This window comes from Geotrypetes seraphini, chromosome 2 (genome assembly GCF_902459505.1).
Source record: "Geotrypetes seraphini chromosome 2, aGeoSer1.1, whole genome shotgun sequence".
Taxonomy (NCBI): Eukaryota; Metazoa; Chordata; class Amphibia; order Gymnophiona; family Dermophiidae; genus Geotrypetes; species Geotrypetes seraphini.
This window is the reverse complement of record NC_047085.1, coordinates 136,210,898-136,238,155: the sequence shown is the minus strand read 5'-3', so window position 1 is coordinate 136,238,155 and position 27,258 is coordinate 136,210,898. Positions and strand designations below refer to the sequence as shown.

At 44.6% G+C, this 27,258-nt stretch overlaps 1 protein-coding gene across 5 annotated transcripts in view; it reads right to left on the bottom strand.

Annotated features, from left to right (window-relative positions):
* The window catches only part of KCTD1 (potassium channel tetramerization domain containing 1), a 163,555-nt gene extending 136,525 nt beyond the window's left edge, over positions 1–27,030 (bottom strand). The window contains exon 1 of one of the 5 annotated variants that reach the window (XM_033933820.1): positions 26,604–27,030. Coding sequence is in view for 3 of the 5 variants with exons in the window: in XM_033933817.1 (XP_033789708.1) it covers positions 24,510–26,258 (1,749 nt within the window). In the remaining 2 variants the exon portion in view is untranslated. Of the gene's footprint in view, positions 1–5,811; positions 5,832–24,509; positions 26,578–26,603 lie in introns of those variants that run through there. The other 4 variants (XM_033933819.1, XM_033933817.1, XM_033933818.1 and 1 more) reach the window with 4 other exon arrangements.
* Positions 27,031–27,258: the final 228 nt, after the last annotated feature.

Here is a 27,258-nt window from a genome sequence, read left to right as displayed (position 1 = left end):
TCTAACAAGACATTTACAGGGATAGGAAAGAAGAAGAGAGACTCCTAGATCTTTAGTTTCCTGTCACATAGCAAGAAAGAAAGAGCTTTCTTCTTTTCTGCATCTCCTTGTTAACATCAGGAAAAATCCACAACCAGTATCCTAGAAAAAGTGTCTGAGTGTTACAAATGAAATAAAGAAAGAGGACCAATACTGAAAACCAACCAAATTTTACAGAGGGTGATGTCTAGGGTCTCAAATGAAACTCTGTGAAAATTTTTGGATCTATCTCAATTTGGTCAGGAGCCAGGGGTGATTGAACAAAAGCAATCGATCCACTACCATGCCTCGTGTGACCTAAAACACCAACTTTGCTTAAGCACTGTGGCAGAAGGAAACTACCTAGGAGTCTGAAATTTTGCAGTTTGATATAACACCTTGGGACAAGTTTCTGTGCCAAGTTTGAAATATTTTGCGAACGTGCTTCCATTTCTACAGGTCAGCAAAGTAGGCAAAAAAATTCACGAATGAAAATTTGGCAACGTTTGGCTCCATACTGCTGCTGGTAGCTAAGTCAGCTGAGAGTACAACTTTACCAGCAGACATGTACCACGAGGTACTTCCAAGATTTGCAATATGAGCTTTTACAGTCAAGTGAAGCTGAAGATATAACCATCAAAAAAATATGGCTTTATGCATTTTTGCAAATTTTCACTGTTTTTCAGATTCAACTATCTCTAATGTGTAGTTTTGGTTTTTTTTTTAAATATCATTTGAAAGAGCATGTTTTTTGCTACAGAAGCTATACTGTTTCATCTTGGAACCGATCTTTCTTTGATGAAAATTGATGGTTTAAAGATAAGCATTACTTGCTTGCGTAAACATGTTATGTTGAAGGGTCATTGGCACTTCATTGTGAATGTGCAGTGGAACTATATTGATCTGAAAACTCATAACCAAGCTTTGCCAGCCACAAGTACTCATCTTGTACTGCGCTCAGCATTTGACAAACTTACTTTTGCAAGATGACAGTCAAAATATGTTTTGCCTTGCACAAAAATATGCATTTCCAAGCCCAAACGCATAATCATGTGACTCACAAGAATGTACACATAGCTGTAGTAGTATGTCTGATGCATGGCTGTATGAACAAGTCTGGCTTTAAGGTTCATCATGACCTTATAACATCATATGACTTCATTATTTGACAAAGCTTGCCTTTGGCGTGTTGCTTTCCGTCTATTCTTTCTGTGCAGCATCTGGTTCTTTCCCTAGTTAATTAGGCTATGCCTGTGTGGATTTTGGAAACTTACTCTGCACTTGCTAACACGTACGTATTTTCATTGTGTTTTCACTCTGATATTTTTCACCTTATTTTTATTCTGTATTTTTAGGTGACTTATCTTATGGAGACTAATAATAAGCTAGAGGCCTGCAGTATTGGAATCCATGTTAGTTCTGAGTGCCAGAAACCATCTACCTTCTATTCTGGAGAAAGCTGCTTGAAGCCTATTTCTGATTTCTCTTTGCCTGACCAATAATGAATTAAAAGACGCTCTGGACTTTCTACTTTGTACATGGAATCTAATATCTGTAACTCATCATGAAGCCTTGATTCTGACAAAGTTTGAATTTCTACAGAAAAACTGTGGAATCCATTCAGAAAACAGAATCACAGCAATATCAAAGGTCTACCTCCAATTGATCTTCCTGCAGCTGATCATTTAAAAGCTATCACAAAGCACAAATTTAAACCAGGTCAAATGCTTTGCCCAAGATGCAGGCAAGACTTGCGTGTCAAACTGCAAGATCTAAGTAGCCCTAAGTCTGATTCTGACAGTGATGATACTCAATGCAAGCTATTCACCACTAGGAATCTCTCCTATAAAGATTCAAAAGATTAGCAAGCAAAATTCCTTAAGTTACGCTAAACGCAAACTCTCTGAAGCCCATAATGCAATTGCAGACCAAATTGCAGTTACTGGTGACTTAACTCCAGCTGATATCAAATCAGAACCAGAATGTAGCCAATGTAAAAGGTGTTCTGACTATGACCTTCTATTGACTGAACTGAAGCAGAAGTTGGAACTATCTAGTAATAGGGAGAAAATACAAATTCACACTCTTGCTCCACACAGCTGGACTATTGAGAAAACTGCTTTGGAATTTGGCGTTTCAACAAGAATGGTTAAAAAGGCCAAGAAGCTGAAACAGCAGGGTGGCATTCTTGCTGTTCCAGAAACTAAGAGAAGAAAAATGCTTGTTCAGCAGATTACACACAAAGTCCTAGATTTTTATGAAAACAATGAAATCTCTAGAACAGACATAGGCAACTCCGGTCCTCGAGGGCTGGATCCAATTGGGTTTTCAGGATTTCCCCAATGAATATGCATTGAAAACAGTGCATGCAAATAGATCTCATGCATATTCATTGGGGAAATCCTGAAAACCCAACTGGATTCCGGCTCTTGAGGACCGGAGTCACCCATGTCTGCTCTAGAATATGCCCAAATAGAACAAAACACAAAAAAACCCTCTCATCAATACTGGGCAAGTTTCTCAAATAGTATCTTCATATAACATTTAAAGGCTTTTAGATATTTAAATGTACTCATAAGCTCTTCAGCAAGGCACCACAGCAGCGGTACAATGTCGCTGGAAAGGTGCTTGAATTTTAATCGTAACACATTGGATTGAGCAAGGATACTTGCTTCTACTGGAGTGGCAAATGTTTTGGCTCTACAAAAGTTATTTAACAGTAGACTACGATACATCAGGAAGCCGGAAGGATGAGCTTTTTATATTGATTTTATTTACAGTGTGCAGGGCGTCTTTTTTCAACATCAAGTGTGTAGACCAAAGGACTCAGGCACTGCTCACTGTAAATAAAATCAATATAATCTGACAATATGCAAAGGTATCCCCCCAGCAGACTCCTAAAACCTCCTGGAGCCACGAGGCAGGCAGCAACTGCCTGGACTCCTCCAACAAGTGTTCTACCAACTTAAGCCTCGACTGCTCCCATCATTGAAAAGCGACATTCTCTCTCCCAGAGTCAAATGCCAGATTCTCTCGATGTCAAAATCTTACGCAGATTCTTAGCTATGGACCTTTCTTGGATGAAACCCACCTATGCTTCATGCAAGATCATGGGCAATACTTTTGCTAGTCGATTAGCCAAAACCTTTGCCAATAATTTAACCTCAAAATTAAGCAACGAGATTGGTCTATAAGAACTAGGATGTGTAGGATCTTTCCCCGGTTTGGGTATTGCTATTATTTGGGCAACATTAAAAGTGGTCATGCATAGCTTCTGCACTGGCCATGACATTAAACATCTTTGTCAACGAGGGGACTATATGGTCTTTCATAAGTTTGTAAAATTCGGCCTGAAAACCATTCAAGCCAGAGGCCTTTAAACACGGTCTCTGTCCAATAGCCAAATCTACTTCCTCGTCTGTAATGGAGACGTTAAGAGCTTCCCTTTGGGAATGAGTAAGACTAGTAAGGTTCAAATTATTAAGATATAATCCTCCAGGGAGACCTGAATTGGGTGGGGCAGCATAAAGATGTTCATAAAAGGTATCAAAAGGCCTCGCAAATCCCCTGATCCCATACTATAGGGCTCTCATGCCCCCTCTCCCCCCCCCCCCCCGATTTCAGAATCAAGATTTTCTTTCCCCCATGGGAAATCAATCTTGCCAGCATCCTACCACTCTTTTGGCTTGAGTATATAAACAATATTTAGCCGTATTCAAAAAAGCACTAAAAACTTTTTTTTTCAAAGATGCTTACGACTCTTAATATTTTAATCAAGGATTTTTTAACTGATAAACACAGATTCCTATCCTATTTGGTTTTTTTTCCCTTTTATGTCTCTCTCTCTTTCCTGTTTAAATATTGTAATTTCCCCCAATTTATCCTCACTATTCTTGTATGTTTTTACCCATATTTAACTTTTGTATGTTTTTACTTATAAGTAACATTTTTTTTTAATTTTTACATGTATGTATCATTGGATAATCTTATTGTATAACAAAAGTTGTGTGTATGTAGTCACCAATGTTTTATTTATATATTTTATGGTATTGTACATCGCCTAGTAATTTAAAATAGGCGATTCATTAAGAACAAATAAACTTGAAACTTGACTTGAAACTAATATGCCATGGACTTCACCATAACATACACTGATCAACCGTTCATTCAATGTAGTCTGCAAAGAAAGCAAGGATTGCTTATTAGTTGGAGTTGGCCTATGTCTGAACGTCTGCCAAGCGACCCACAATTATCACGTCAACCCCAGGTTCTCCTTATCTTGCATCCAAACATGAGCAGCATAGTCAATCATTTTCCCTCTCAGTACCGCTTTTGCAGCTTCCCAATATAGAACGGGGTTACCAATATGATCCTGATTGTGAAGTGTATACTCCATCCATCTAGCTATCAAAAACTCATAGAAATTTGGGGCCTTGTTTAACCATAAAGAACAGCAATAAGCTCCATCCCTTTGACAAGGAGCCATCCAATCCAACCACACCCAGGCATGGTCAGAAATTGCACAAGGAGAGACTGGAAGCCCTGAATACGTATACCCTAGAGGAAAGGAGAGACGGGGGAGATAAGATTCAGACGTTAAAATACTTGAAGGGTATTAACGTAGAACATAATCTTTTCCAGAGAAAGGAAAATGGTAAAACCAGAGGACATAATTTGAGGTTGAGGGGTGGTAGATTAAAAGGCAATGTTAGAAAATTCTACTTTACGGAGAGGGTGGTGGATGCCTGGAATGTGCTCCCGAGAGAGGTGGTGGAGAGTAAAACTGTGACTGAGTTCAAAGAAGCATGGGATGAACACAGAGGATCTAGAAGCGGAAAATAATATTAAAAATTGAACTAAGGCCAGTACTGGGCAGACTTGCATGGTCTATGTCTGTATATGGCCATTTGGTGGAGGATGGGCTGGGGTGGGCTTCAATGGCTGGGAGGGTGTAGATGGGCAGGAGTAGGTTTTAACGGAGATTTCGGCAGTAGGAACCCAAGTACAATACCGGGTAGAGCTTTGGATTCTTGCCCAGAAATAGCTAAGAAGAAAAAATTTAAAAATTTAAATTGAATCAGGTTGGGCAGACTGGATGGACCATTCGGGTCTTTATCGGCCATCATCTACTATGTTACTCTACATTTTGTGCAGCAGTAAACAAGCTCCGCGATACCAGGAGATAGTCTATAGGTATAATCCCGTTCCAGAGACAGAGTACTCTCCACACATCTATAAGATTTTAAAAAAATTTACACAGCTGAGGAAGACCTCTAGCCACCGAAGGACATCCAGTTCCAGCATAGGAAGATTAATCCGGCATATTAAAGATTTATCCAGCATATTAAAGTCCCCACCCAAGATATGAGGGACCCAATCCACTAATAGTAAGATATTTCACAGACTATCATAAAAACCCTTATCATATTGGTTCGGTACATATATGCTACCCAGTAGCACAGATTTCCCTGCTATGTGTGCTGTACAAGAAACATAGCAGCCCCCCCCTCCAAGTCAATCGTCCACGTGCAAATTTGAATAGCCACTCTCTTACGAAAAAGTATGGCAGTCCCACACTGCTTTCCCTAAGCTGAAGCTGCCACCCAAGTCTCCACCCACTCAGATCTCAATTTAGCATGTTCAATGTCCGTAAGGTATATTTCCTGGAGCAAGACCACATCTGCCTTAAGTCTCTGCAGGTTCTGCAAGATTTTTGTATGTTTAATTGAATAGTTAATTCCTCCCACATTCCAGGACTATTCGGACCATTATATGATAGTAAAAAGTTTGTACCAGCTAGCGAAGAGGTTTACTGTTCTCCACCCCAGGAAACTGTCCCAGTCTCCATTCTCCCAGGAATACAAGCACCACTGCTCCAAAACATGCGGGACTCTGACACCAGCCCACAGGGGTAGCAGTCTCCATACCTATAAAAACAGAAAAGAAAAAAAAAAAAAAAAAATAGCCCACTCCTGTAATGCACACCATAACCAAAAGCCCCCTCCTTCATCCCCCACAAATCAATTACCCCACCGTCCCAGACAGAGCTGTCTCTGTTTTCCCCATTCCCATCATTTCCCCATAAAAAGAATGGCTCACCCACGCCTACTCCCCTAAAATCCTAAGAAATGACCAAAATGCCCTCTCCCCCATCCCTACTCCATAAAGCACTATCAACCTAGTACAAAATCCTGGTATCCAAGAGGCAAGGAAGCACAGGAGCAGGAGCCAATGGCTAATTAGGAAGGCAAATTCTGGGCAACAACAACCCCACATCCGAGTCACACTATGGCCACCCCTATGGCTACTCCCTCCTCCCCCCCAGATCCAATCGAACACACATACAACAAGTATAACTGTTCAAAAAACAAACAGTCCAAGCCACACAGATCAGATCTCTCATGGCCACAATCAAGGCCCACTGCATTTAGAAAACTCTATATCTCTATATAAAGGGGGCATATAACCCCCCCCAAAAAAAAAACCAAAAACCAACGTTACCCTCAGATGTACTCCCACCCCCAGGCAACATGAACACAGCCTGGATCCTAAGACTAGATCCACCACTAGCCTGCCCCAAACTGAACTCCATATGGTGGGTCAAATAAAGTCCAAAATGGCCGAATGTCTCACTTGCAGATGCTCATAATATGGACTCCAACAGTTCACATGGCCACTCAGGGCCCACTGGGAGCAGGCGATTCACGGTATTCCGCAGAGTCCAAGCAAGAAACAAATGACAAGAGCCGCTGCCGCCAAGTTGTAGAAAGTGGTGAAACCCTGACGAGTAACTCATAGTCGAGCTGGGTACAATAAAGCAAAGCAGACCTTGCAAGCAAACAAGTGGAAACGAACAGGTGCAAAGGCCTGTCTCTGTAGCGCCACTTTTTGGGAATAATCCTGAAAACACATGATCTTGTGGTTGTCATAAGTTATCAACTGGACTCCCTGAAATGCTTGCAGAATTACACTTTTGTGTTTAGAGTTGAGGAGCTTGAGAATTATTACTTGTGGTCGAGCCAAGGAGTCCCATCGCGGGCCCAGCCTGTGTGCCTGCTCAATCCACAAGCGACCCATAGAGTCTGGGAGTTGTAAAACGAAGATCAGTTTCTGGTAAATCTTCAGGGAACCTGATGAATCAGAGATTGTTTTGCCAAACGGGTTTCATTGCTCAAAGACATTCTTCAAATAATACCAGATTGGCACTTCATATGCTAAATTTAGCAAAAACAATAGATGATCCGGCCTTCTCCGTTTCTTTGGATGCAGAGGCGGCCTTTGATTGTATAGAATGGACTTTTATGGATCAAGCAATGGATTTGGAATAGGACCCAGATTTATTCAAATGATTCAAATCTTGTATAGCTCCCTTTTTGCCAGATTCTATATTAATAATAAATTTTCAGAGCGTTTTTATCTGAAGAGGGGAGTTAGACAAGGATGACCCTTATCTCCTTTGCTTTTTGATATTGTTTTGGAACCCTTGTTATTGGCCATTCAGCAGGCAAAGGAGATACAGGGAATTCTGGACGAGAATATAAGGTTTTGGGCTATGCAGATAATATTTTGCTTCATTTGAAGAATCCTGAATCAACCATACCTCATTTACTGGAATTGATTGATCGATTTGGCAAATTTTCTGGGTATAAAATAAATTGGAGCAAATCAGAGGTTCTCCAATTAAATGTGCATTGTGTAAAAGGCTTATTTGAGCCATTCCCATTCCTTTGGAAGGAAGAGGGTATAAAATATTTGGGTATCATGATTCAAAAAACAATGGAAGACACGATGACAGTAAATTAAAAATCCTTATTACTGAAAGTCAAAGAAATGTGTGAGCATTGGAACCCATTACATCTTTCTTGGTGGGGGAGAGTTCAAACCATCAAAATGATGATTTTGCCTGTAGTTTGCTACCAAATTAGTATGTTACCAGTTTATTTTCAAGAGTCCTTTTATAAAAAATTGAATGGGATTCTTACAAAATTTATTTGGGTGGGTAAACTGCTAGAATAGCCTTAGTATCTCTGCAAAAATCATAATCGGCAAGCCTTCATATTGTGTCAGGGTATGTATTGGATCCTTCCAGATTGGCTGAAATTAGAGTCATCTCATGTCCCCATTATGTTTGAAACACACTAAAACACCTAATACTAACACGCTATTGTTAAAGAGTAATAACAGTAATATTCCCTTCGATGAGACAAATGAGACAAAGGATCTCAAATGTCTGCGGTTTAAAGCAATACTTAGCTTGGACGAAAGTTCTCTACCCAGCCATATCCATCAGGAGACGATATTACGACGGAAGATCTCCGTTTCGCCCTAAGATCATTAATTAGAGTATCAAGTTGCCAAGAATATATAAGGACAATAGTATTCTTTTTTCCACCTGGAATACATTAAAATTTATTAATAATTTAACACCTACTCCAATACAACAATCCACATGTCAATCTCTATGGTTAAACTCCAAGATACAAATCAGCGAGTATAAAATCCTCTGGAAACGTTGGCTGAAGGAAAGCATAAGTACTTTGTCCTACGATGTGGTCATATGTGGGAAGAATTTGCGGGATCCAGTAAGGAAGCCACTCAGCGCCAAATCGCGCTGCTGCACGAGCCACTCAGATGAAGAAATTGGATCGTGCAACCGGTTAGCAGTAGGGCAGGAGTTTGGAAATCTTGCTCCTGCCTGCAGCACATCCACCAGTGATCGGCATAGGTATGAAGATAGGGCAGGGAGGGGGGAAAGAGGGCAGGGCCTGGGAGGGAGAGTGCAGAGTCTGACAGGGGAAGGAAGGGGGCTGGTTCCAGAGCCTGACAGGGGAAGGAAGGGTGCTGAGTACAGAGCCTGACAGGGGAGGGAAGGAAGGAAGGGTGCTTGGCGCAGAGCCCGACAGGGGAGGGGAGGAAGGAAGGGTGCTTGGCGCAGAGCCCGACAGGGGAGGGGAGGAAGGAAGGGTGCTGGGCGCAGAGCCCGACAGGGGAGGGGAGGAAGGAAGGAAGGGTGCTGGGCGCAGAGCCCGATAGGGGAGGGGAGGAAGGAAGAAAGGGTACTGGGTGCAGAGCCTGACAAGGGAGGAGAGGAAGGGTGCTGGGTGCAGTGCCTGGCAGGGAGGGGGCTGGGTGCAGAGCCTAACAAGGCAGGACACTTGAATATTAAGCCGCCCGACTTATATTCGAGTCAACCTTTTTTTTTTTATTTTCCCCCCCCCCCTTCTCTTTTGGGGAAAAGGGGGTCTCGATATATTCGGATCGACTTATATTCGAATATATACACTTCCCCCCTCCCCATTCGCGGTTTCTCCATTTGCGGTTTCATATAATCGCGATTTTTTCTGGGGAGGGCGAAAATAAAAAAAGCAGTCTTAATTTTAAAATAACCCATATTTTTTTCCTCCCTGCCGCCTTCCCGGCCTTACTTGGTGGTTTAGAGGGCTTTCGGGGCAGGAGCGATCTTCCTACGCTCCTGCCCCGTGCAGATCGCCATGAGGAAATGGCTTCTGTGAGTTCTCGTAGTCTCTCGAGACTACGTCGGGAACTCCCTACAGCCATTTCCTCATGGCTTATTTAGTTTTCTTGATAGTAGAGGGGAAATATGTGAAGGGGAGGGGAGACAGAGGTTTTGTTGATCCTTGCTCTGTATTATTTGTATTTATAAAATGACAATTGTACAGAATATTGTTTATTTTTATACTTTAATAAAATACGTTCAATATAAAATCATAACTGAGGCTTGTGTGGATGGAATCAGATAGTTTGCGGGGACGGGGCAGAAACAGTTTTTTTTTAAATTTCAGTCTTAGTAGTTTGCCGGTCCACAAAATAATTCTTTTATTTCCGCTGGTCCATAGGTGTAAAAAGATTGAAGGACACTGGCTTAGAGCAAAGATGTGTATATTGTAACTACAGAATGATAAAGCTTTGGTTTTTAAGCAGTGGTGAAGCAGGTGCGCCAATAACCTCACTGTGCATTCCATGCCTCACTCTGGTGCTCCAATAGTTTCTTATTAGTGCTTTCCAAGTCTCATTCCAGTACTCCAAGAATCTCTGTACTTTCCAAGTGTTTCTCTTGGAACACCTTCCTGCAGAAAACTTGAAATTTTTCCCATCCCTGAGGGATGCCATTGCCAATTGATGCAGAAGTCATTTACATGAGTTTAAGGCAATCGCCATTCTCATGCAGCTCTCTAATATTTTGACTATTTCAGTATGGCAGTTCTTGCATTCTTATTTGCTGCAATAAAGACATAGTACTCTCCAGATCTGCTACTCATTTGCTACTCATTAGTTTCATGTAGTACCTTTTAGTGTTGCCTGAAAATCTTAAGACATACATTACCTATCTGATCATCCCACTCCTGATTAATAACTTCCATGAGTCATCTCTTTTCAACGCTGACTAGACCTACTCTGTTTAGTCTTTTTCATTACAAAGGAGGTGTTTGGATCTCAGTCATTTTTGCTGCCCTTCTCTGAAGATTTTCTAGTTCCTCTATATCCTTTCTGAACTGCACACACTATATTCTATACTGCTATATGGATAGATGTGACCACTTCTTATATTTGTTCTCTATTCTTTTTCAAATAATTTTTAACATTTTATTTGACTTTTTCTGCAGCTATAGCACAAATCAGAGGACATTTCAACTTATTGCTCACAATAACACCAAGACCTTTTTTCTGAGTGGTAACACCTAACTCAGCACACAGCATCTTCTACCTATAATTCATGCTATTGTACCATATTGCACTTAAACCACATTATTCTACCCTACAGAGAGATATGTGGTCTCCCAATATGATAAGATCCTATGCAACTGTTCACAATCCTGCCATTTTAAAAGCTTTTAATAAATTGTGTCTCATCTGCAAATGATCACTGCATGCATTTGTTCTTTTCTCCAGGTTACACTTAAGTTCCAATACGAATCCAGGGATTCTCCATTACCAACATTTTTCCATGTGGAAAATCAATTATTCAGTGCTAGATTTCTTCCTGGCTTTCACCTAGTTCCAGTCCACAAAAAGAGATTAGATTCTTACCTTGATCTATTCCAGTAGACAGGGATGGTATGCCAAACCATAGGATTATCCATCTGTGTTCGCACGCTTACTGCAGAAGATGTCAATCACAGCTTTTCAACTCCTCCTCCTTCTCCACACTCTCTGCTGCCCCCTTCAGCCATACAGAAGGAGGGATATGGGGAATTCCCTGAAACCAGGTGTCTGATTTGCTCAGATGAAATTAAAACACAGTCAGTGAAGAATCAGTAATTTAGTTAAAACATTAATGAGCTTCTGAGAGAACAATAAATGCAAGAACATGAAACAAACAGCCTGAATATAGTCCTAAATATAGTCTCTTCCTAATGATTGGGGGAGAAGTAATTCAGCATACCATCCTTATCTACTAGAAAGCACAGTTACTTACCGTAACGGTTCATAGACAGTGGAGCGCAAGACGTCAGCGCGCTGACAATCCAGCACCGACAATTCGGCACAAGACAGAAACGCGCGGGGGAAAAAGTAATTTTAAAACAGCTCCGACGGGGGATTTGGGGTGGCAACCCCCCCCCCCCACTTTATTAGTTAGTGTTTGTGCTGCTGTTGGAGGGGGGGGGGTCGGGGGGTTGGAAACCTCCATTATAGCGAAAACGGAACTTCTAGTTTCTTCAAGCACGTCTGCTTGTGAGGCGTCCGCATCGGGGCTCCGTCGGATGACATCACCTATATGTGAGAATACCTGCCTGCTTGTCCTGGGATAAAAGATATTATCAAGGTACGAACCTAATCTCTTTTTCCAGTGCAACAGAGATGGTATGCTGAACCATAGGGATGTACTTAAGCAGTTCCCAAATTCTAGGGTAAGATAGATGAGCCTGCTTGTAGTATTGAGGACTCGAAAGAGGCATCCTCCTATGATGCTATCTCCACCTTGTAGAATTTGGTGAAGGTATGAAGGGAGGACCAGGTTGCTGATCTACAAATTTCCTTGGATGGAACTGTCCGAGCTTCCACCTAAGAGAAGGCCACTCCTCTTGTTGAATGTGCTTTCAACAAGATAGACAGTTGTTTGCTGCAAACGATATATGCAGAAGATATGACTCTATGAATCCATCTAGATATGGTGGCCTTGGAAGCATGTCTGCCTCATCTCACCTGATTGGTTAACACAAAAAGATGATCCAAGAGATGAAACTCATTAGTCACCTCCAGGTAATGCCACTTAATCTCACCAGATGCTACTTAGTGCATATATTTTATTGTCATGTCTATATTGTAAATTATTGTCATGTCTATATTGTAATTTATGTAAACTGTCATCTCTGCTCTGTCTGGATTATTATGGATGTACTTTGTAACCCGTTCTGGGCTCCTTTGGGAGGAAGGGCTAAAAAAAATCGAATAAATAAATAAACAGAGATGTGTCGCTACCACCACCATCACCTTGATGAATGTGCAGGGTGCTGTTGTCAACCCAAAGGGGAGTGCCGAGAACAGATGTTTTTCCAGCACATGGAATCTCAGGAATCTCCTGTGTTCCGGAAATATGGAAAATGTGAAGGTAGGCTTCCATTAAATCTAGGGAAGCTAGAAATTCCCCCAGAGCTACTGCTGCAATGACAGATCGAACAGTTTCCATGCAAAAGCATGGAACCTTCAGGGCCCTGTTGACTGTGTGAGATCCAGAATGGGTCACCAATCTTCTGAGCCTTTCTTGGGCACTATGAAGTATATGAATTATTTGCCCGAGCCCAATTCTTCTGGTGGCACTGGTTCTATGGCCAGAATTTTTAAAAGTTACTGCTGCTAAGACTCTGCATGAGTTTTCTGGGCACCCCACCAGGAAGTCTGAATCTCCTATCAGGGAAGCCTCTCTTTGAGACAGTAAGGGGATCAAGACTTAATTTTCATCCCTGTTTAACTGATAATCAGGGATGGAGCTCCACTCTCATAGAAGAAGCACTCTGAGGATTCTTAGAGGTGTGCGCCGAGGGTCGCTTCTCAGCGTACCTAAATTAAGTATTTTGGCCATGTGCATATGCCTATGCCTTTCAGAGCAGATTAATGAACTCTGGGGTAAAGGCCTTAGTAGGCAACTCTCCGTCCCCTTTAGAAGGGAGGAGATGCCTCTCTTTTTTGGCTGCATAGATTCTGCGCCAGTTTAGTGCACCATTCTCGCTGTTCCGGGGTTTCTGGGGAAATTTTCACTCCCTTAACAAGTTCAAAAGCCATGCACCATGCTCCAGAGGCCGCATGGGAGCTAAACTTGAAATTACCACCTCCCCGCTTCACTTGATGCGGCACGTAGTGCAAGGGCGCTCTTCTGTTGCCCATCCTTCACAAACAAGGCATGATATAGAAACATAGAAAGATGATGGCAGAAAAGGACTATAGCCCATCAAGTCTGCCCACTCTACTGTCCCACCCCATTAAATCAGAGTGCTGCTCGACCCACGTAGAGATCCCACGTGGATGTCCCATTTATTCTTAAAGTCGAGCACGCTAGTGGCCGTGATCACCTGCACCGGTAGTTTGTTCCAGTGATCCACCACCCTTTCTGTAAAGAAATACTTCCTGGTGTCACCACCAAATCTCCCTCCTCTGAGTTTGAGCGGGTGCCCCCTTAGGAAAGAATATGTAATTGTCCACCTCGACACGACCTGTGACGTACTTAAACGTCTCAATCATGTCACCCCTCTCCCTGCGCTCCTCTAGAGAGTAGAGCTGCAACTTGCCCAGTCTTTCCTCGTATGAGAGACCCTTGAGTCCGGAGACCATCCTAGTGGCCATTCGCTGGACTGACTCAGCTCGAAGTACATCTTTACGGTAATGTGGCCTCCAGAATTGCACACAGTACTCCAGATGAGGTCTCACCATGGCTCTGTACAGTGGCATTATGACTTCAGGTTTACAGCTGACGAAGCTTCTATTGATACATCCCATCATCCGCCTTGCCTTGGATGAGGCCTTCTCTACTTGTTTGGCAGCCTTCATGTCTGCACTGATGATTACTCCCAAGTCCCGTTCTTCTGAGGTCGTAGCTAGTGTTTCTCCATTCAAGGTGTATGTTCTGCATGGATTTCTGCTGCCGAGGTGCATCACCTTACACTTCTTTGCGTTGAAGCCCAGCTGCCATGTTGAGGACCAGTTTTCCAACTTGATCAGATCCTGCGCCATACCATCCGTGAGATCGCTTTCACCTACTATATTACACAGTTTGGCGTCGTCGACAAACAGCGCTACTTTTCCCTGAAGCCCTCGGGTCAAGTCCCTTATGAATATGTTAAAAAGGGATGGTCCCAGAACTGAGCCCTGCGGCACTCCGCTAGTCACCTCCAATGTCTCAGAGAGGGTGCCATTGACCACCACCCTCTGAAGTCTTCCACTCAGCCAATCATTGACCCATGCCGTTAGTTTCTCACCTAACCCCATCGATTTCATCTTGTTTAATAGTCTACGGTGTGGGACACTGTCAAACGCTTTACTGAAATCCAAGTACACTATGTCCAGAGACTCTCCCGAGTCTAGCTTTCCTGTCACCCAGTCAAAGAAGCTGATAAGATTGGATTGGCATGACCTGCCCTTAGTGAATCCATGTTGACAGGGATCCCTCAGATTCCCCTCATCCAATATCATGTCTAATTTCCCTTTAAGTAGAGTTTCCATGAGTTTACACACTATTGATGTGAGACTTACTGGTCTGTAATTCGCAGCCTCCGCTCTGCAACCCTTTTTGTGCAGAGGAACAACATTGGCAGTTTTCCAGTCCAGGGGGACTCTCCCCATACTTAGGGAGAGATTGAAGAGCATGGCTAACGGTTCCGCTAAAACATTGCACAGCTCTCTGAGCACTCTTGGGTGCAGATTGTCCGGTCCCATGGCTTTGTTCACCTTGAGTCTTGACAGTTCTTGGTAAACATCAGCTGGTGTGAACTCAAACTTCTGAAATGGGTCATCCATGCTTTGCTTTGCATCCAGCCGAGGCCCATGCCCTGGTGCCTCGCAGGTAAAGACTGAACAGAAGTAATCATTCAGTAGTTTGGCTTTATCGGAGTCAGTTTCCACATAATTCCCGTCTGGCGTTTTAAGGCGTACTATCCCATTTGTGTTCTTTTTCCTGTCGCTAATGTATCTGAAGAAGGATTGGTCCCCTTTCTTGATGTTCTTCGCTAGAGTTTCTTCCATACGAAGTTTGGCCTCCCTGACTGCTGTTTTGACCGCTGCAGACTTTGTCCTGTATTCAATGTTTGCTTCTTTTTCCCCCATGCGTTTGTATGATAGAAATGCTCTTTTCTTCTCCTTGACAAGGTATGATACCTGATCTGTGAACCATTGGGGTTTCCTTTTTCTTTGTTGTTTGGTTACCGATTTTATGTAGCGGATAGTTGCCTCATGAAGGATCGATTTCAAGGTTGTCCACATAGCTTCCACATTATCAGTTTCTTCTTGAACCTGCAGCATCTGGTAGACGAAATCTCCCATGCGTGCGAAGTCAGTGCCCCTGAAATTGAGTACCCTTGTTTTTGTTTGTGATCTAGGGAAGCCTTTCTTAAGGTTAAACCATACCATGTTATGGTCACTGGTGGCTAGCGTCTCTCCCACCGAGACGTCCGAGACGCTTTCCCCATTCGTAAGTACCAGGTCCAGGATGGCCTGGGCCCTAGTGGACTCTAGTACCATTTGTTTGAGCCTACTCCCTTCATGGACGTTAATATCCTCCTGCTATCACAAGTTGTCTCTGATAGTGTGTTCCAGTCTACATCAGGCATGTTGAAGTCTCCTAATAGAACAGCCTCCCCCCCCCCCCCCCGTAAGGTGATAGTCTCAATGTCTTCAATTAATTCTGCGTCCTTTTCCTCCGATTGTCTCGGAGGTCTGTATACCACACCAAGGTACAGGCATTTTTCTCCACCTCTGGCCAAGTTTATCCAGATGGATTCCCCAGTATACTTGACATCTGTGATCCTGGTTGTCTTAATGTTCTCTTTGATATAAAGTGCTACCCCACCACCTAACTTACCCTCTCTATCTTGTCTAATCAGGTTGTATCCTGGTATGGTTATATCCCACCCATGAGAGTCTGTGAACCATGTTTCGGATATTGCTACTATGTCTATGTCTGCATGAACTATTTCTATTTCTAGTTCTAGAAATTTATTCCCTAGGCTGTGTGCGTTAACATACATAGCTCTCCACTCTTTCTGTTTGCTAAACTCCTGTTGTGAGCCACCCATTTGAGACAAATTGTTTCCTAGCGATTCGTTTGCAGTAAGGTACTTACCTCAGATCTAGAAGCGTAATGTTGTTTCGCTACATCAGGATTGTTACTTACTGCTCCGGTGTAAAAGTGGGTACCCACCCCCGACTTACCTAGTTTAAAGCCCTTCGAAGTAGGGATATTAAGAGTCAGATGACTCCATCCCTGGCACTTTGGAAGCAAAATGAGGTGTTTTGGAAAAGTTTGAGAACTTAGAAAAAAAAAATTGGGGAAATCTAAGATGGCCACCGCTGGTGAATCTTAGTGCTAACAAATAGTTTAAAATCACTTCAGGGATGATCAAAAACCTCAAAAAGATAGGATTTTAGGGAAGGGGACCAAGGCCCTAGCTGAATTAATAGTTAAAAACAGCTTTTGAAGACCCCCCCGATTTTTCCCAAAGGCTGTGTCACAGCCTTACTCACAGCCCATGTGCTGGGGAAATGGTACCGCTGTTGCCTGCTTCAGCTCTGCTTATGCGTAGCGTTCTAGGAGAGGCCCTCTGCTTCCAGTCATTCAGCCACTTCACTGGAATCTTAGGGCTGCCAGTCAGACCTCCATGTACTGACCCTCAACCTCCACCATGAGAGGAGACAAAACACAGCCGGCACCATGAGCGCCCCAAAGGAATGCTATTAGCACTTAAACAGCCTATGCTCTAGCCCCTGACCAAGTCAAAGGGGAGAGAAAACACCAGGGGTACAGACCCTGGGCTCCACTAATCTTTATTAGGCTGACTGAAACAGGCCCCTGAAGGATATACCTGCCAGGTGCAGATTTAAAATCTGCTCCTCTTATGAAAAGGGATCTCAGAGATAACGAAAAAGACAGCGACTAGAGCGATAAACTGCAAAACTGTTGCAAAATAAAAAAAGAAATAAACCGAGCAGATCAAAAGACACCTTTTATGCTTGCCTACAGTACCAGAAACTGAAGTGGGCAGCAGATTCCTGGGGAAAGGAGATTTCAAAAGCTGTGATCTACATCTTTCTGCAGTATGTATGCAAGAATGGACAGAGTACCCTAAGGTTCAGCAAACTAGAGCTGCCCAATTCAGATCGATTCACTTTGGGTGAATCGATTCAAAATGATTCATTTTCAAGAAAAACTGAACTCACCAATTCATTCATCGTCAGTGGCACATGCCTCTTCGCTGGTAGTCTTTTCTGCACAGGCCCACTCAGACCTCTCTCTCTGCCAGAGCCCTTCCTTTCAGTGCAACTTGAAATGGCCCATTTCGCGAAGAACGGAGTTGCATCGGAGAGAGTTACTTTGGCAGGGGGAACAACTGAACAGGCCTGTGTATGGCATGCACGGGGCACAAAAGGTGTTTTCCCTCCCTCCTATCCCCCTGTGAGGCACCTCCCGACCGCCTCCCCCCTCCTCCATGAGATCTGATATAGGCCTCCCAAATAGCAGCATTGATGGCGGGTGGGAAGAGGCAGCAGCTAGGAACAGGCTACTCCTGGCCAGCCCACAAGGGCCTTTCCTTTTCCGTGTCACTGATGACATCACTGGTGATGCAGCAGAGGGAAGCCCTAGTGGAGCAGGCCAGACACAGCCTGTTTTGAGTGCTGCCTCTTCCCATCGGCTACGGCTGCTGCTGCTTTGGAAGGCCTATGTCAGTTCTCACTGGGAAGGGGTGGGTGGGCAGGAGGTATCTCACAGTGGGATAGGAGGGATAGAAAACTGCTGAACAGGGGGGGAGAGAGGGAGAAATGTTGGACATAGAGTGGAGGGCAGAGAGAAATGAAGCATTGGGAGAGAAAGAAATGTTGCACATGATAATGGAGGGAAGAGAGAGATGCTGCATGGAGGTGAATAGAGATTTGATCCAGGGCACAAGGCAGGGAAAGAGAGAGAGAGAGAGGGCAAAGAGAACTGGAGCATGGGGAGAGAAAGAAATGTTGCACATGATAATGGAGGGAAGGAAGAGAGAGATGCTGCATGGAGGTGAATAGAGATTTTGTAAAGGGCATATGGCAGGGAAAGAGAGAGAGAGAGAGGGCAAGGAGAATTGCAGAATGGGGAGAGAAAGAAATGTTGCACATGATAATGGAGGGAAGGAAGAGAGAGATGCTGCATGGAGGTGAATAGAGGTTTGATCCAGGGCTTAGGTAGACAGTGGGAAAGAAACAGAAATATTGGATATGGCAGTGGAAGGGAAGGTACAGAGATGGAAGATGGATGGTGAGCACGGAGAAAGAAGAAAACATCAAATGGGCAGGAGACCCTGGTGAGCGAGTTAACAGAAGACAAACAGAAACCAGAGCCTGAGACCAACATGATTTGAATAATAAAATGACTAGACAACAAAAAGTAGATTACAATATGTTAGATTTGAAATGTGTATCCTGCCATAGCTGGTGTTAAGACAGCGAGCATGAGCTAGGACCGAACAGAGAAAGGAAAAGTTTTTTTTGTTTATACCACAGCGCTGGCGTGGAGTAAAGGGGCGAGGGGTTAGAGGGAGCGGTGTGTGAAGAGGCTGCAAAATAAACCTGCTAGGATATTTGGGAAAAAAGAACACCCAATTGGGTGGGAAAAGTGAATCAAATCAAAAAAATCAAATCGAATATTTTTTCCCTGAATTGGGCACACTACAGCATACCATTCCTATTGCACTGGAATATTTACTGCAAAATGCACTAAACAAAAAACAAGCCACCCCCAACTAAAATCACTGTCAATACTCCCAATCTCCTGATCATTAATGATTCTTTGTTCTTTGGGAAGCCAGTATTGTTTCTGGCCCACAGCAGTAGATGTGTTACTTTAAAAATGCTGCTTCTGCTGCCAGTCTAGTAGGGGTGGCTGAAAAGAAATAATGGGTGGCGGCAGAATAAGAGGGTTAACAATAACTACAAACACACAACCTCAGCCTGAAAAGACACTTGATATGAGGATTTGGATGGGTTGGGAGGCAGCTGTTTTGTCACCACCTCTTTGACAGGCAGGCAGGACCTTGCTCCTGATCTGCTGCAATCACTTTGATATGCTTAGTGCACTGTCTGTGGGCTGCACACATATGGCACCCTGAGGCTATGGGTTCAAATCCTTCGCTGCTCCTTGTGACCCTGGGCAAGTCACTTAATCCCCTCAATGCCCCAGGTACACTAGATAGAGTTTGAGCCCACTGGGACAGATAGGGAAATATGATACAGTACCTGAATGTAAACCACTTAGGATATATGTGGTATATAAATAATAAAAAAAATTAATTAATTAAATTTATATCTGAATTCCTTGCATGTTGTTAAACATTTTTCTACATAATTTTACATTTTCTTTTTTGTCTCAAATCCTTTGATGTACTTAAGAAGCTCCAACATTAAGGGGTCCTTTTACACTAGCGGTTTTATCGCACGCCTGCTCAAAAGAAGGAGGTAGCGGTTAGCAGGGTGCGGCAATTTAGCACGCACTATTCCGTACGTTAAGGCCCTAGAGCGGCTTTGTAAAAGGAGCCCTAAATGTTTCACATTACTGAATGCCCGCTCCCATTTTATCAAATGACGAGTAAGTAAACAAAACTAAACAAGGCAATGTAAGAGTATACATTATTCTTTCAGAATGACACCTTCAAATGGAAAATATTTAGTGCATTCAATTAAAACTTATCAGTATGACACATTCAATATATAAAAAGAGTAAAAGCCCCTTGAAACACAGTACTAATTCTGTAAAAAACATAAGTAAAAACAGGCCAAGATCATCAGTAATGAAACACTCCAATTTTCATGGTCTCCCAACTGTGTGTTTCAGTTTCTTCCATCTCTGACTGCCTAGGGAAGGCATTTGAAATCAGAAATAATAGCAACAGTCATGTTCCTAGGTTGCTGACTTCTAATGTCAAATAAGGTGAACAACAAAACTATGGGCTCCTTTTACTAAGCTGAGGTAGCAGTTTTAGTGCGCGCTACACCTAACGACTCCATTGAGCTGGCGTTAGTTTTTACGTATAGCGCAGGGGTTAGCGCACGCTAATCTGCAGCGTGTGCTAAAAACGCTACCACAGTTTAGTAAAAGGAGCCCATGTACCTTGGATTACGAGCATAATCCGTTCCAGGAGCATGCTTGTAATCCAAAATGCTCGTTTATCAAAGCGAGTTTCCCCATAGGAAATAATGGAAACTCGCTTTGATACGTTCCCACCCCCGAGGCCAGGGCGCTGCTCCCCCCTCCCCGCTCGCAAAGTCCCCCCCCCCCGTGTGATCCGGCACCCCCCCGTGAAAACAGGCACCCCCCGCCCGACCAACTTTAACTCGGCGAGAGGGAGAATTAGAAGGGCTTGAGCATGCGCAGATGCTCAAAGCCAGCACAGACTGGGAAGAAGAAGATCTTCAAGTGGCACCGGCACTTGTGGGCTGCATGCTAGTGCCAAAGGGGGGGGTGAGTTAAAGTTGGTCGGGCGGGGGGGGGGGGGTGCCGATTCGAGCAGGAGGGGGCCCTTTGCGAGCGGGGGGAGCGATGCCGGTTATCGGGGGGGGGGGGTGCTCGCAAATCGAGTCAACACTCGGTTTGCGAGACACGTTTTGCGAGAATGTTTTGCAAAACACTCGCAAACCGGGTTACTCGCAAACCGAGGTTTGACTGTATACACTTTGTCATTTGTAAGCCAGGAATGTGCATAAGGTCAGCAAGTCCATGGTACTTAATGGAGAAGTGATGACCAGCTGGGAGAAGTGATGCTCCAGGCAAAGTTATCGACCATCAACACTCCAAGTCCCTTATTAAATTATCAGGAAACTTTGGACATGACTATCACCAAAAGCTGTCATGTAGGGGAAAGTATGGCAAAATGTAAAACCTCCCTCTATTCTGTGCATTCAAGTTATACTTTTGTTTACAGAAGATTCCCTTTACTTTCCCCTGTACTAGTGAGATCAACCAATCAATGTTTTGCTTTCAATTCTGAAATTCTAGTCAGAAAGAATTTTGACCTCAACTTGAGGACATAGAAACATAGCATGAACGTACAGAGATTGAGGCCACTATTAGCCCAGAGCATGGGTGTCAAACTAAATCACATTAAGAGGCCAAAATCCAAAAACACAGGCTAAGACGCAGGCCAGAACCCGCCCAACTCCGTTCCAGACCCCACCCTCATAATAGTACTAATTGTAACACCATTTTTTATATATACACACACAATATAATCTTATTCACAACACATAACTGTATGCTTCTCAACATTCATTCCTAACAGAACACAGATAATCTCTATGCAAATATGGGACCAAAAACTAAAAATACTCATACAGTGGTACCTCAGTTTGCGAGTGCACCGGTTTGCGAGTGTTTTGCAAAACGAGCAAAACATTCGTAAAATCGGCGCCTCAGAAACCGAGCGTGCCTCGATTTACAAGCGGCACCCTCCTCTCGCATCGCACCCCCTCCCCACCGTGATCTGGCATCCCCCAGCATCCACACACCCACCCGATCACATTTCTTACCCCTGTTTGGCACCAGCACCAACACACAGGACATACCGGTGCCCGAAGATCTGCCTCCTTCGCGCTGGGCCTTGAGCATCTGCGAATGCTCAAGGCCTTCGAGTTCCCGTTCTCTCCGAGAATCCCGTTTTATGCAGCCTGTGGTGTTATCTTCTGGCCTGCTCCCTCTTCCTCACTGCCACAGTGTGCACAAAGCTGCGTGCAGTGGCTCTTTGTGCGTCCCGCACCTCATCCAGAAGCCTTCTCTCTTATGTTGTGATGTCAGAGAGAAGGCTTCTGGTTCAGGCGCAGGATACGCGTAGGAGCCACCACCCGCAGCTTTGCGCACCGCAGCAGTAAGGAAGAGGTAGCAGGCCAGAAGATAACACTGGGGACGGCAATGAAAACGCCGCATTGATCACACCGCGGGCCTCATAAAACAGTCAGGTGAGCCGGATTCGGCCCACGGGCTTTGAGTTTGATACCTGTGGCCTAGAGCAGTAGTTCCCAACCCTGTCCTAGAGGACCACCAGGCCAATCGGGTTTTCAGGATAGCCCTAATGACTATGCATGGTGCAGATTTGCATGCCTGTCACTTCCATTATAAGCAAATCTCTCTCCTGCATATTCATTAAGGCTATCTCAAAAACCCGACTGGCCTGGTGGTCCTCCAGGTCAGGGGTGGGAACCACTGGCCTAGAGGATGATTCTTACTAGAGAATGTGTTTGTATGATTTATGGTATTGGAAAAAAAATTGATTTTCATTTTGTTAATTTCCAAAAGACTTATAATGAGGCACATCAAATGGTTTTATAAATTCATCACAAATAAGCTCTTAGAATTCTACAGTATTAGAGTTTTATAAGTTACTAAGCCAAATCTATAGCTTGCACTTTTGCTAAATAGGGTTAAAAGTGTCAGTTTTCCTAAGCTTACTTTTTAGGCACTTCAATCATGTTATATACATCTCACTAAAAAATTATACCAAAAAAAAAAAAAAAAGCTAAATTGGTAACCAAGAACCAAGTGCTGCTGGAACCCTACCTAACCATTTTTTAATTTTTAAATATAGCAAACATGTAGTAGTATGCATCTACATACTTTTGGGCTGTGTTTGTGGCTGATATAGTTGTCTTGATTTTGGGCCCCTTTTACAAAGCCACAGCAGTGAGTCCCAGTGCAACAAATGCAATGCAGCTCATAGGAATTGAATTGGCTGTATTGCATTTGCTGTGTGGGACTTGGTACCACAGCTTTGCAAAAGGGGCCCTTTGTGTTTAGTTAGAACCAAACTAATGGAGAAAATCAATTCTGTACTGAGGCAGATTCTAAAACAAACAAAAAACAGACCGCTTACCATTCCAAATACAAGTATTTAATGAAAAACCAATGTATTCATTATTCTGACACCTCTCTGTTGAATATATTGTATGTACAAGTTGCACCAACATCAGACATACATAAAATTCCAATACAATAAACCGATAATGTTAAAAAGTTACTTTAGGGCTAAATTAAATGGTAAAACTAGTTTGATTAGAAAGGATTTAACATAAAACTTTCAACTTAAGACACTCTTGTTATCCAATAAATTTGGAGACCACTAAATACATCAGTGTCTCTAAACTTTTTAGCTCTAGCACACTAAATGGAGCAAATATTTTTCGCAGCACATTATAACTGAAATTATAAAATTGCAAAACCAACAAAAAATTAAATTTGAGTTATTTATTTAAAGTTCTTTAAGCTAAGTATGTTTAATTGTAACAATGGTGAAATTAAAGTAGATATCATTGCTAATCAATGTAATTGATGTGCTTGTTTATGAATGCAAATTAACTAAAAATGCGGCTCAATAGTCTACAAGCAAACATACATTTTATCATCCACCATCTGCAGCCCTCTTTTTTTTAAATTTAATTTCTGTCAGAGCTGAAAATCAAAGTTCGCAAAGATAAGAAGATCCAAATGGTAACAAAGCTTTGATTGCTTTATTGCTCAAGTTAAGATAACTATTGCATGAAAAATAAAAACTAAAACTAAACTAAAATTACTTGTCATTAGTTTTCAAGGACCAATCACATCAAAGAATGATGCTTGTCTGGGTAATTGTATCTTTACACACACAGACGCTCAAAACATTGACAGACTCTTTGTGTACATAACATGCATGTCATCTATTCTAGTGTATACTTATGAATGGAATTTTAAAAAATAAAGTAAAATTCTGGAATCTCTTGTGGCACACAGTTTGAGGTGCACTACATTACATCTAGAATGATACAGGGAAGAATTTGTCCCCATCCCTGCAGGATCTCAATTTCTTATTCCATCCCAGCGAGCTCTGTCTCTATCCCATTCCTGCAAACTTTGTCCTCATCTGCATAAGCCTCAAACATTTTAAAAATCATAAGTGTTAGAGGTTTGTGCGGTTAAGGCAGAGCTTGCAGGAATGGGCCAGAGACAGAACTCGCGGGGACTGAATGGGGATACTAGATCCCACAGGGACAGGGATAAATTTGTCCCTGTGTCATTAATACAAGACAGTGTAGTACATAACTTGTGTATCCACTGACAAAGGTCAGTTAATCATATTGATATAAATATTGCAAGTCTTAAGATAGATGTTGGCTTCAGATACCATAAAAAAGCAAATAGGTTAGAATTTGTCTAAACTCTTATTTACAGACTGTTCAAGCTTGCAATGAAACCCATAAATCCTCCTAAATGAAGCATGAAAAAGTGCTTGGGAGAGGGGGGGGGGAGAAGACCTCCAAAGAAGTCAGATTACCTGGATAGGTGACACCACAACAGGTGAGCTGTTAACATGTCCATTGGCTTCAGGCATCACTGGCTGAGAGTCATTTTTTACCGAAACCACCACCACACAGTCTACCGGGTCAGAAGGCCGAAGGCAGAGTCTTTTGGGAGAAGGTGGGCCCCGGATGTCACCTGCATACAGCTGCACAGGCAACGTATCGTACAGTGGCCGCTTGGGAGTCGCCTCAGGCTTAACTTCGGCTACTGGGCTGGGCTTGGGCAGAATGAACGCGTTTCCCAGGTGGCGATGACGGGTCCCATTGAAGGTCTCAGAGTAGCAGGGAGGTCCCAGCCTAGAGCTAATACCTGCAATGCTGTTGAGGGTGGCGATGGACACGGCGCCTATACAGTGGTTGGTGTAGGTCTTAGAGAGCTTAGCGGCTTTAGAGAGCATCTGCATGCGGGTGCCTAGCAAGTTCTTACCAATTGCCTTGTTTTCGTACCAGGTGACATCCGTCTCGTTGCAGTGATCGCGGGGCCGCTGGAAGAAGGCCTTGCAAAGGGGGTTGCGTTTGGACAGATATTTGACGAAGCTGGCGTACGGACAGTACTCCGTGCCCGTCTCGTACATGCGTGGAAGGTTCTCCTCGTCACTCTCGGCGCGCTTTTTGCTCCACGACGACGAGCGCGACTTGTGGTACGGTCCCAGCGCCTTGAAGTAGACAAACTTGCGGCCGTCCTCGTCCATGGCCAAACCGAAAGAGTCCTCCTCGAGCTCGCGCTGATTCTCGCGGCCTCGCGTGCAGAAGTACATGCACGTCTCGAACCAGACCTTGTTGAGGAGGCCGAAAGGGCTGGCGCCGCTGAACACGCTCGACGTGTAGAGCTTGCGCAGGTCGGCGCGCGTGATGGCCTGCTTCTGCACCACGGGGCCGGCGCCCTGCTCCTCCAGCTTGCGGATGACGGCGGCGAGCGTCAGGTTTGCGCTGCGCAGCTCGGGGTCCTTGGTGAGGTCCAGCGTGCGGCAGTAGGGCGGCTCGTTGAGGTAGCGGTTCAGCGAGCTGCGGATGCTGATGAGCGACGACTTGCTGTAGAGCTGACCGCTCTTGGAGCGCGCCTCGGCGTAGAAAGAGCGCAGCACCCGGCACAGCGCCTCCTTGTCCATGGTCTCGAAGTCGGGGCTCTGCGCCTTCTCGCTCAGGTACTCGCGGAAGATGCGCACGGCGTAGCGGGTGGCCAGCCGGGTGTTCTCGCTCAGCCTGGCCCGCTCCGGCCGCTGCGCCTCACATCCCGCCCCGGTTACCGCCTCCAGCCCGGCATGTAGCAACAGGGGCTCCAGCTCGGCTGAACCAGCGCCGCTGCCGCCTCCCCTCTGGTCCAAGCGCAGCATATGGACCGGCTGTGGCGCCAGCCCGTCTCCAGAGGCGACTGGGGGACCGGGGGCAGCGATCGAGCCGTACTCGGGCTCCAGGATCTCCTCCGCGTCCCAGTCCAACCCCATCTCTTCCTCGTCTTCCTCCTCCTCCAGCCCCCCGAACCGTCCGCTGCCCGCCTCCCCCTCATAGTCCTCCTCCTCATCCTCCAGCAGCAGCGCGTCCTCTAGATCCTCCTCCTCCTCGTCTCCAGTTATTTGCACCTCCTGGATCTCGTCGTCGTCATCTTCCTCCTCGCCTGCGCTGCCGGGCTGCAAGCGGACACCCCGGCGGCTCCGCTCGCCCGATCCCCCGCCCGTGCCGCCGGTGGCCGCGTTACAGTCCCCGCTGCCAGGCATTCTCGCCATATTGCCGTCTCTCTGCCAGTCCTCGGGCAGGGCGCATGCGCTATATTGGACCGCAACGCTAAGAGCTTTTGTGTTTAATGACCTTCAGCTACCGGGAGGCACAACTGCCTCTTAAAGGGGCCGCTCGCATGTACTCGAAGCTTCTGTCTGAGGGAAGAGACACCGTGTAGGAGAGAGGGGGGAGTGGTGGAGAGAAATAACCAGCTAGCAAGTGAAAATCCGAGATATTAGGCGGGGGGAAGCGAGGAAAAGAGATTTTTTTAAAAAACCCAAACAAACCCAAATAGGACACACATTATTTTGCATCCGACCTGCTTGACCCGGTGCCCTGTCCCGTACGCTTACCGGCTCCTTGAGGCAGCACATGGGCCTACGGCCTCCCAGCGGCGGTTCTCTTCCTCTAAGTAATGCCTGAGCAGCACACCTCCGGCGTGACCTTCATCCTCCCAGCCGCACGCTGGGGGGAGGGGGGTTTGTTTATATTTGTGACAGTGGCTACCAGCCGGTCTCTCCCTCCGAGCACGCTGGACGGTAAGAGTTGAAGCAGCTAATGCTGACGGCGCCCGGACGGCAGGAAGGAGGCAGGTATAGGGGAGGAGGGACAGCGGCAGCCGCAGTAATGATCTGCTCACTGTATGACAACAGATGAGAAAGAAGTGGAACCTCGGGCTCCCTCCCCCCCCCCCACCCCACTCATTTACCACGGGAAGAGAGCAGTCGAGGACATAATTCAAGAACCTACAAAATCCTAGGGGAGTCTGCTCTTCAAAGACACGAGGTTTTATATCAGTTAATGTTTATCTCCCATCTCACAGGATTGTTAGTTGTAGGCGTACTTTAAAAAAAAAAAAAAAAATCTAGTTACATATGCCGATTTGTCTCAGTTTTGGTCTACGAAAAAGAGCTGCAGTTGTTTCCACAAGGGGCCAGAACCGTACTGCAAATGTGTAGTTTGTGAAATTGCTCTCGTCCTCGTTTGCACTAACGTTGCAAATGGCTT